At 40.5% G+C, this 11,806-nt stretch overlaps 1 protein-coding gene across 2 annotated transcripts in view; it reads left to right on the forward strand.

The window, feature by feature from the left end:
• The window catches only part of LOC114791965 (RNA-binding protein Musashi homolog 2-like), a 146,363-nt gene extending 139,111 nt beyond the window's left edge, over positions 1-7,252 (forward strand). Inside the window, exon 14 of one of the 2 annotated variants that reach the window (XM_028982579.1) lies at positions 6,666-7,252. In XM_028982579.1, coding sequence (XP_028838412.1) covers positions 6,666-6,770 — 105 coding nt within the window. In that variant the 3' untranslated portion in view covers positions 6,771-7,252. The remainder of the gene's footprint in view (positions 1-6,665) is intronic. The other variant, XM_028982577.1, reaches the window with a different exon arrangement.
• Positions 7,253-11,806: the final 4,554 nt, after the last annotated feature.

Raw genomic sequence — 11,806 nt, forward strand, 5'->3', positions numbered from 1 at the left:
ACTCAATAGCTCGTTTTAGATCCTGACGTATTACTCAACACTTGAGATGAAGACATGAACTTAGCCAAAATGTGGCTTAAAAAGTTCCACGACATAAAAGCAGGATAAAAAGAGGAGTGCGTTGGCTGGGAGCAACTGTCACAGTTTATCCCACACAGACATTAATGTCAAAACTGCTGGCAACTCCATTTAAGATGAAATGGGTAGTTATATAAAGTACATAAAGTACAGGAAGTCAACTTATGTCTTTCCACCATGTGTTTGGCTCCTTGTGGTTGGAGAATTATGTTTTTTACATATATCCCAGAATTACCTCTGAATTAGACTCAAACTAGGTGTCATTCATACAACTTGACCAATGCCATGCTATTACTCCTGTGCATAAGCAGAACATACAGTGGGTATGGAATGGATTCAATTTTTCAGTCTTTGTTATATTGCAGCCATTTGCTAAAAGTTCATTTTTTCCCTCATTAATGTACACACAGTTCCTCATACTGACAGAAACACACAGATTTGTTGATATTTTTGCAGATATATTAACAAAGAAAAACTGAAATATCACATGGTCCTAAGTATTCGACCCTTTGCTGTGACTCATATTTAACTCAGGTGTTGTCCATTTCTTCTGATCGTCCTTGAGATGGTTCTGCACCTTCATTTGAGTCCAGCTGTGTTTGATTATACTGATTGGATATGATAATGAAAGTCACACCCCTGGATTTGGGGATCCTGTCCAGTCATGAGGTCAAAGGAACTGCCTGAAGAGCTCAGAGACAGAATTGTGGCAAGGGACAGATCTGGCCAAGGTAAAAAAAAAAGAACATCTTGGCCTTAATTCTAGCGGTATGTGTGCTCATCACCTGTCCAATACAGTCCCAACAGTAAAGCATGGTGATGGCAGCATCATGCTGTGGGGGTGATTTGCAGCTGCAGGGACAGGACAACTGGTTGCAATCAAGGGAAATATGAACGATTCAAGATTGGTTTATTGGCATATGTAATACCGGTAATCTAAAATGTCACAAATCTTGGTTATTACTGGTTACAGTTTGGTTTGTTAGTTCTTCTATTGTGCCAACCATATCTACATGCTACATTGTAAGTGATACAGTTATTAGTCCATGTTTATACCTTGTATACAATTATACACAGTGTATTTAATGTATTTAAATAATGTTTTACAGACCCCCCCATAGTGCAATCATAAAACAAAGAAAAGTAAAGAATATATATATATACACACACACTTATCTAAACTACCAACAGGTTACCTGTATAACAGAAAAGTAAAACCTTTCTACAATGAACAGGACATAAGTGGACAACATCATGTAGGAGGCTTGTAAGTTGATATGTTGGATATTTCAGACAAGACAAACATGTGCAAAAAGTGCAGAGACTGCAAAATGGTCATCAGGTAAAGGTAAAGGTGTTGTTGAGTTTAGCAGTTTTTTGTGATGGCGGTGCATTGAGAGCTGTGACTGCTTAGGAAAAGAAGCTCTTGACGTGTCTGGTAGTTACAGTTCTGATGCTGCGGAACCGTCTGCCAGACGGTAGGAGGGAGAACGGGGCATGTGAGGGGTGGTGAGAGTCCTTCATTATGTTCTGAGCTCATTATGTTCCAAAGGTTTATCTTCCAACAAGACAATGACCCTAAACACACAGCTAAAATAATGAAAGAGTGGCTTCACAACAACTCCATCACTGTTCTTGAATGGTCCAGCCACAGCCCTGACTTAAGCGTGTGAGCATCTCTGGAGAGACCAAAAAATAGCTGTCCACCAACGTTTACCATCAAACCTGCCATAACTGGAGATTATCTGCAAGGAGGAATGGCAGAGGATCCCCAAATCCAGGTGTCACGAGTGGGGTTCAGCGAGTGGGGTAAAGAAATCAAAGCTCTTCTAGCTATATGAACCTCCATAATGTATTGGTCACACCACTACTGCATGAGAAACGATAATAATTTCACTCATATGCACTGCACTTGTGTAGTGGTCTCATGTGAGACATTTGATTTGAACTGCCACTTCCTGACCAACCCACCGCAGGGTGTACACACCAGGAGGAAACGGAAGAATCACAGGAGGAGGATGGTAACTAAAAACAAACCTGGAGTTTGTTGTACTCACAACCTATGAGGTGTGAGACCACAATGCTAATCACTGTGCCTAATTAACAGTAATTAAGTAGCACCAGTTAGATTTTACTTTAGAAATGTAATCATGCTGACATGCGCCGTGTGAGATGTGAATATGTTCTGATGACTGTGGTGACTGCAAAGCGGTGGTGCCCATGTTGGTCTATGTCCACCAACAAAGCATCAGACTTTTACCTTGCAGTATCCCCAATGGCCTCTTTCAGGAGTGTTATGTACTCTTCCACACCACAGGAATAATTCAGGAATTGCATTTATATAATAAAATGAACATAAGTTTATTAATATAGTCATTAAAGGCACTCAAAATCATAAAGCCACTCAAACTTGAATGAATGAAGAGAATAAAGAATATTCTTAAATTGGACAAATTTGAAGGATTTGGATACTGAAGTAAGTACTGATTGTACGTCGCTCTGGATAAATGATTACATGAAGTGCTGTGACATTCCTTTCCCACAGCCACCTCCCTACTCTCTCCTTGGAATTCCTTGGCTGCACTAATCGTGATATAGGTTTACTCAGTTCTCCTGGTTGCAGTCCCACACGCATCTTCTGAATCAGGCTGTGTCCAAGTGACACTCCAGGGAGCACATGGGAAATGGTTGTGAATTTGGCAAATGGACCCTTGGGGTGCAATATCCAGTCACTTCACATGCATATTCATAACAGCAGGGGCATGGCTGAGCATCCGCACCTGAGCTGCATTTCTCCTCCACACTCATTAACAGTAATTAACTGACAGGCTGAACCGCTGGCATGTCTAATTGCCAATTACAGCCATGTTTAATATGGGTGAGAAGTGTCAGTGCTATGTTTAGAATAGATGAAGGTAAATTGCCACTTTGTGTGTATTCTACCACTTGAATAAGATGTCAGGCCAAATGCAGTGCACTCCTGAGAACTTCTTCACAAGTGAGAATTACGTGGATGTGGGAAGTTCATGTGCCGCTTGCCTCTGTGTCAAGGTGTAATGGACTGTGATTGTGGCTGCTGTATGGTCAGTACAGGAACCCAGGTGGTGCCTCAGTCTCCTCTTCTCCTCCATACTCCACTGTCTCACTATAATTGATGTGACATATTGATGGGCACTCTCCTGCGACTGGGGGAGATGAGTGCCTGCACAGCCTTCCAGCTCGCTAATAATCGCTGATTAAAAAGCAGTTAAGAGCTTGTGAAGACTAAAATGTGCATTAACTAAATGACCTTCCAGGAGGAGGGAAGGGCCACAGCATCAGCTGCACCACAGGGTCCTTATTTACTAAGCCAAGACAAGGGAAATTGGAAGGTGGTGGACGTGTTTACATTTTTATTTCTTTCCAGAATATCTTTTACACATTTAAAAAATTATCCACCTTATAATTATTGATCCTGGAATGGGAAGAGTGTCAAACCTGCTATCTGTCAATGATTTGGTTCCAGATGCCTAATTGTGGCATTTTTATAATAATAATTATTTTAGAGGTGAGAACGTTCACTGGTCTCATGATTTGATTCAATTACAGTAATCAATGCCTTGATTATCAATGCATCACGTGCATTTTTCTACATTACTTCACATGATCTTTTCAAATTGAGCTAAGAGTCTCATTCACCTTTGATTTCCTACAATGAGCTGAAAAACTGTCGACATTCACCTGAGGTGCAAGTTCGGTTAAACAGTTGACCAAAGGTGCTGTACAAGGTAATGAGTACATAAAATTGACAGCTAAGATAAATAAAATAAAATAAATAAGCATAAACATATAGAAAGTAAAATAATACAAATATTAAAACAGGGCATAAAGAAATAAAACATAGCCAAAGGAAAACAATAAAAGTATTATAAATATATGAAAGTGAAAGTAAAGTGATTGTCACTGTGAAACACTGCAGCACAGGATCTGTTTGTTGTGTCCCTTGTTGCAGCGGGGTACCTGGTAAGTCCCAATCCTTTAGTGTGCACTTCCCGTTACCTCTCTCGCTCTTCCTGCTTGTGGGTTCCTCATCACGTTCCCTCCCCAGGTTCCATTGGCACGGACAGTTATCCTCCCCAGTGTAACAAGCATCGGGTGAGGCTCATCATGTCTTACCCGCTCCCTGGATAAGGCCCGTGTGAATTGGAGCCTACATACTGGTACGCGCTGTGAAGTGCTAACTGTGTGTCATCCAGGAACATGTGTAGAGGCATGTGGAAGTCAGGACAGCCCCTCACAGCACAGGACAGGTTGGACGGTGAGCCATGAGCAGCGGTCACAGACAGACATTCGTCTTCACAGGAAAAGGATGGAGAAAGAACACTTGTCCAGTTTTCAGTGCTTGGCGTGGTGGTTGAGTTCTCTTTGTTTTTTCTGCACCGTTGGTGTCCTTCATTTCCTCTCCATTTGGTCTCAGATGTCATAGAAAGGCTTTTTGATACCATTATTAAATATGGATTTAGCTGCTAATGAAAGTACATGGTTTTTAGAACAATAGGCTCAAGTAATAAAGAAACATAATTGGGAACAGACTTAAAAAAACATTAAAATTAATCATGAACATGTCTGTCAGTCTCTTCCTTTTTTCCTAAATGTAAGAGAACCGTATGGACCGTATTTGATAAGATGGACTACCCAGATATGACCTTGATACTTGCTCTACTTTTTGGTGCCACAAAAATAATTCTTTAAAATTCTGGAAAAAAAGAATATTGAGCACAGTGTTCTTCAGACTGACTTCAGTAAAATGAAAACTGAGATTTTTCCTAATCCTTGGATATGTTTCAAAAACCATTTCCAGTCTCTAGCACTGCTGTAAGCTTTTGGTGTTGCTCACTTCAGATATAATTTTTAAAAAATCTATTCCAAGGAGTAATGTTTTTGCTTGCTGTGCATCACAAAGACAATGACTTCACTTTTCACTTTCACATCTGAGCAGGTTGTCTAAAGATGGGATTCGGTTTTCTCACATCTTTTCTCATCTGGTGTAAAGTAGATCATGATGTGTTGTTAATTGAATGGCTTGTTGGCTGAATAAACTGTGAATCGCAGGGATATCACTCACGCATTTGCTTTTAAACAGCTATATTTCTTTCTCTCTCAGTGTGCGTTCTTCAATGTGTTGAAATCCCCAGTGTCTTGCATGTGAGAATTTTTGTTTTGTTCTTGACATTGGCAAGAGGACACATTCTATCATGCTTGGGACACAACAGACACAGTGTCATATTCCCGTGTCTTTTTATATTGTTTTGAATCTGAATCTGAAAATTATAAATTGTCATCTGTGATTTTGCTACTATATTTTGACCAGTGTGACAGTTGAGGGAAGCGCTGTCTGGATCAGTGTAGCTTTTGCACCCCTGTGATCAGAGATTGAATCTCTGCAGCAAAATGTCAGCTGTCCAAGACTGGGGCCACCCTGTCATTGTGGGTATTGCATCTACCTGTCACCATGCAGCAGCCTCCACACAGTGGAGATAGCATTGAGTGATTCCACAATATCAGAGGAAATCATGCTTTTATAGTTCAAATGCTTTTCACCTTTTCCTTAGTATTGGTACTAAGAACTGAATTGGGGTGCACCACACCAGGGTGGTCTCTAAGTTCTAAAGACTGTACTACTATTAGTTTGGAGCTGGTTCAAGCAGTGAACAGTCTAAGAACAGCTTTTCACAAACCACACTGGAGACATGTTGTTCTGTCTCTGTCTACATCTGTGTTAGTGCTGTATATTAATTTTAACAACCTAATCAAACAGGGTACAATATTACTGGAATTAAATTGTATTTTAGGAGCAGTACAGCTAATGTTGGGTTCTGACAATATGATTAATTTTCATATAGAACATTTAAGTATTAAGGATTTGCAAAGGATTTGATGAAAGGATTTTACTCATTCAACAGACAAATCTACTGTCTTCATTTACATTCATTTACATTTATGGCATTTATCAGACGCCCTTATCCAGAGCGACTTACAATCAGTATTTACAGGGACAGTCCCCCCCTGGAGCAACTTAGGGTTAAGTGTCTTGCTCAGGGACACAATGGTAGTAAGTGGGATTTGAGCCTGGGTCTCCTGGTTCATAGGCGAGTGTGTTACCCACTAGGCTACTACCACCCTATATACACTGCTCACCGGGTGCCTCTCAAGGGTGATGGGTTAAAAGCAGAGGACATATTTCATTGTGTGCACCGTGTGCTGAGCTGTAGTGTCACGATGACAATATCACTTTCACCTCCTGCAGCAGTGAGGGAAGATGCGTGTGATGGCTGGGTGCTTGACAGCAGGGCTCCAGCCATGGACAGGTGTGGCTAATTAGGCGTCCATGACTGGAGCCCTGTTATAAAAGACCTGTTGGGCAGCAGAACAACACTGCGATATTTATGTGGTTACTTTCCTTATGTTGTGTGTTTTGGTGGATGAACCTGGCAATCGCCACACGCCTGCAGGTTTGTTTTTGCCGTTTCCTTGTTGTTTTGGCCCTCGTGCCGTTTTCCTTTGTGTTTGTTATTAATAAATCCCATTTGCATGATGTCCCGTTTCAGAGGGAGATTGGTTACGAGGACCCGGAACACGTGACGTCACCAACGACAGTGGCGCGAGTAGGAGCGGCCAGCGGAGCTACGGGCAGTGACAGCAGTGTGAGCTAAGTACCCCTGGAAGGGACGTTGGAGTTGTAATTTCTGCTTTGAGCGCTATTGTCTGTGGGCTTGAAGAATTCCATCTATTGGCCCACTGTGTTTGTGTTGCAGCGGGATTGTCGTACAGCAGCTGAGGTCGTCGTCGGAAGGACGTGAGAACAGACTCTATAGACTCCGGTTGCGTTTCCATTCATACGGCCTGGAAAGGAACTGGGCGGAGTCTGTTGCCGTGCACTCAGGAGGACGACTTGGGCGTGTTGGCAGGATTCTGGACTGCGTGATCCGGCACAGCTGCAGAGTGGAGCACTGGGAGACCGACTTGTGCAACTCTGGTTTGACAATCTGTGTGACCATTTGGTTCGTGGGTTGGGGTACACTGGTTTTGTACTGGTTGGTGGGAGTTTTTAGGACCATCTTTAATAATAAGATATTTTTATACATACGAATGTAAATATTCAGGAATGTTGTGTGTATGGGGGTTAAGATAACCAGCCTGGTTCATCTACTATGCTGATTTTATTTTTATAGAGTGTGAATTGGTGGTGTTTTACTTGCGGTTTGTAATGTGTGTTTTGTATGATTTCAATTTTGATGAATTGTGGGTTTCCACATATCCCTTTGTCACTATTTGTTGTGTGTCTATTGGGGAGGGTAACATCAAAACAGCTCCAGACAGTGTTTTATTCTGATATGCACCCAATATTTGTTTTATCTGGTTGACCTAAAGCGCAAATAAAGTGTTACTGTTTTAAATTGTACTTTGCGTGTTGCCTGTGTTTGAGTATAACATAACCTCACGGTCAGTGGTTTCTAGTTATTAATGCAGGTATATTACTATTATAGTAACATGTAAAAATGTTATCGATGTTACAGAAAAAAAAAATTAAGGTATGGAGAGAGAGAAAGAGCTGTAAAGGGAAAATATTTTATACTTGACTTTTCATTTGCTAAAAGGGTGCCATATATTGTCCTTTGATGCTTCTGCCTTGTCAACAAAACTCCTGAAATAGGAACACAATGGTGATCCACCGCCACAAGACCTCCCTGTCATGACACCTCAAGGCCATTTGTTGGCGTTTTCGGACCGTGGTTGAAATGAATTTTGAATTCCACATCTTACACATTTATTTATACTTTTCCAAATTGCTGAATTATCTACAGTAATAATAGGCTCCTTATTCTCTGCTTGCTTATGCTGGAGGACTGTGGCTACCCATTTTGGACCGGAAACCCAATTTGGACCTAACCATTGCGCACACACATGCATGCGCAGTCCAAATCGAGTTTTAGGACAAAACCGTGTAGCCACAAGGACCACTGGAGGAGGTTTGCACCTCCTCTGTTGGTCACCATTTTTGTTTTTTTTTTATTATTTTTGCCATTTTTTCCATTTACATTTAGGATTTTAAGCTGCTTTGGACTCCATTAAGAAAGGTTGGGTACTGTGCACATTCTGATGCACTGTCGCTTCACCAAAAGAAACAATGCATTGAAACTACAGCAATTTAGTTCAACCATATCATCTTACCGCAACAACGCATGGAAGGCAGTCTGCAGGAGAAAAATTCTGTGTTCTGAAAGTGAACGGGTACTGATTTACAGGTACGGACGTGAGAAGGGTGGAGGAACCCCAACCAACCATAACATTCCTCACATTATTCAGTGCTATTGAATGCTAAATATTTGATTTAGCAGTGATTTAGCAGTGGTATATGACTGTTTGATCTTACAGTAAATTGAGGCCTGAAGTCTGACCTGGTGGTGGCTGTTAATATAATATAACATATAATAATCTTTTCATAACATAATGATTTTAATTAATGCACTGAAAGGAGTTTGACAGTAGTCAATGTTTACTATTGTTATATAAGGTAAACACTGCCAGATTACAAGATTTCTAAACTGTTAATATTTATAATTTAACAAAGTAATCAAATGTAGTTACATTATTATTATTACATATTCAATTAGATTACTCGTAATTGTAATGAATTACATTTCCAAAGTAATCCTCAGAACACTGCTGCCAGTTTGGGGAGGTGAGAGCAGGCGTCATGACAAGAAGGATGTGTCTGTGATGTCAAGCTCTTATTTTCACACCCAGCAGAAGGATTGTCAAGACAAAATAGAATCCTGTAAAGAAGACCCTGACAGCTGCATTCCAGATTGTAAACTTTATCAAAAGATCCATCAGGGTGCTGAAATCTTTGCTCTAAATTTGAAGTGGAATGACAGGAAAATGTTTCAATTTGTTTGTTGGTATATTTTTTAGATTTTCAATATTTTTTTAAATTATTGAATAAACAGATTCACCATTCTATATAACTCCATATCCGTCCATATCTATAACTCCATATCTGTCATCTGTCTATATCTGACATGCCCCCCTTATCGGGTCCTGAGGAAATGAACAGAAACAGAAAAGGTTTAGTCAGTTGTCCAGTTAGCCACACTTTGCCAGCCAGATATCACATCCACATTGCCTGCTTGAATTCAAGCATTTGTGCAATTTTTACTTAAAACTGTTGCCAGTTTCATAGGAATCCAAGATTAGTGCTTATTTGCTACTTCAACATCATCTAACACCATCAGGGCTTTGGATGGTTCTGGTCTTCACAGGTTCCCATGCATGAAACTCCTGGGCTGCACGTGTTCTTCTAACTTAGGCTTATGGCATGGACAGTAGAAGCTAACAAATAGAATTGAATAAAAAAGTAAATAAAAATAAACAAATAATGGAGAGGCTGAAGAAAATAACATAAAAATGCAGAGCTTTAAATCATTACAAATTAGGGAGGGCTGAAGAGAACAATATAAAAACACACTGAGGAAAAACGTTAAAAGTCTGGGAAAGCTAAAGAATACAGATGGGTTTTAATTTGGGGTCAAGATGGGTCAATTTTTAAGTCAAGTGGTGGCTGGTTACACAGGCGGGTCGCAGCAATTTCTCAGGAAAATTATGGCGTGGCTCCCTCCTTTCCTCAACATCTCTCATTGTCAAAGCTCTGACTACAGTTTGGCGTAAGTTACCAGAAAACCAAGAGCATGGTAGTGTATTTCACCAATGGAAAATAAATGCACCTTACAGTTACCGCATTCAGCAAAGTGACTTACATAGAGTAGTTACAAGGACAGTCCCCCTAGAGAAGCTCAGGGTTAAGTGTCTTGCTCTGATACACAATAGTAGTAAGTGGGGGTTGAACATTTGTGTGATGGAGAGGCCAGGATCTTAAATCTCATTAATTCCTCTGTAGCTCATGAGTATTTGTTGTGCTCTTTCATGCCTGTTGTTCCCTAAGTGTCATACACATCTGAACTGGCGATGTGAGCCTTTTCATGATCGACACACACACACAATTCAAGCACATGCATACACCAGAAATAGTCAATGGTGCAAGAACCCACCTTTCACTCTGGCGCAAATAAAGAGGGATACTTATTACAGTGAAAACCAGCCACTGGGTTCTGACAATGATGTCAATTGTGCAGAAAGCCAGAACTGATTTGCTGCGTTGACCCGTAACGGGAGCAGCTGATGGAAAGAGGAGACTTATTACAGTCAAGATAATCATATGACTCACATTTTAAACATGAAATAATACTATTACACTAATAATTTGTGCTTTTTATACCTCAGTAAAATAAATCCTGGTTCCAAGCACATTCCAGCATCCAAATCTTCCGTTCATCAGTAACTGCTATAACTGTTTAGATTTTTCTTTTATTTGCAAGAAAAAATAAACCAAATTCTCTGGGTACCACAGACAGACTTTTCTGGGCAAGTTTACAGAAATATTTCTGCTGCTTTGAAGATCCCAATGAGCACAGTGGCCTTAATCATCTGGAAGAAATTCAAAAGCACCAGGACTCTTCCTAGAGCAGGCCAGCCACCTAACCTGAGCAGCTGGTGTCAGGGAGCTTACAAAGAACCCAATGGTCACTCTGTCAGAGCTCCAGAGGTTGACAGAGTTGTTGACAGAGCAGAATCTTCACATTATCATTATTGGGTGTTGTGTGTAGAATTGAGGAAAAAATTTGTTTAATCCATTATGGAATAAGGCTGTAATATAACAAAATGTGGAAAAAGCGATTCGCTGTGAATACTTTCCGAATGCCTTGTACATATGTTGTGAATATGAAAAGTGAAGTGAAATTGAAAGTGAAGTGATTGTCATTGTGATACACACCACAGCACATGGTGCACACAATGAAATGTGTCCTCTGCTTTTAACCCATCACCCTTGGTGAGCAGTGGGCAGCCACGACAGGGAACCACTTCCTTAACCGCGAGGCCGCCACTGCCCCACATATTAACTTGTATTATACAGAAAAAGCTATTAGAACATTGCATCATGCCCCCTGGAGTGGACACACACGGACTCTCCCAATGATGGCACATTATTACCCAGTGCCTGTGATTTTCTCATCTGAGAGATTCTTGTGGCCTCAGGCTATTTTTCAACAGTGGTATTTCCCATCTAATCAATAGCTCATCATTGGCAGCCTGCATAGCCTGAGCAGAGTCCCTAGAAATAGCTTGAACTCTTAAGTGCTCAGATGTCACTGTCTGTGTCTGTGCTCAAATGCCTGTGTGTGTAACAATCCTTAATATTTCACAGCCAATATAAAAAGAACATCAACATAAAAAAAATGTTCATTTGTTCCATTATTAAATTCACCATAGATATCAGTGGCATTTACAGCTTGATAAGATCTCACCATGCATGAGACTGGAGCACAAAGGATATCATTATTTTCCCCTGAATGCAAATCACTGGAGCAAAATATAAATACAAGGCATGTGCAAGAGCAAAATGCCAGTCACAGTTCACAGGCTAATAAGCTCAGAGACCCTGTGAGACTTGGTATTTTTCTATTTATTCTTCAATTTATACTTTTTATTTCTTTACAGGGTTCTTGCGAAGACAAAGCTATTGGGGAAGCAGCTGACAGAGAAAGATTGTATGATAGAGGGAGGGATTTATGGCAAATATGAATTTAAGACTGCAGATAAAAGCCAGTGACTCAGTCATTTCCCCTCTGTG

This window comes from Denticeps clupeoides, chromosome 6, assembly GCF_900700375.1.
Source record: "Denticeps clupeoides chromosome 6, fDenClu1.1, whole genome shotgun sequence".
Taxonomy (NCBI): Eukaryota; Metazoa; Chordata; class Actinopteri; order Clupeiformes; family Denticipitidae; genus Denticeps; species Denticeps clupeoides.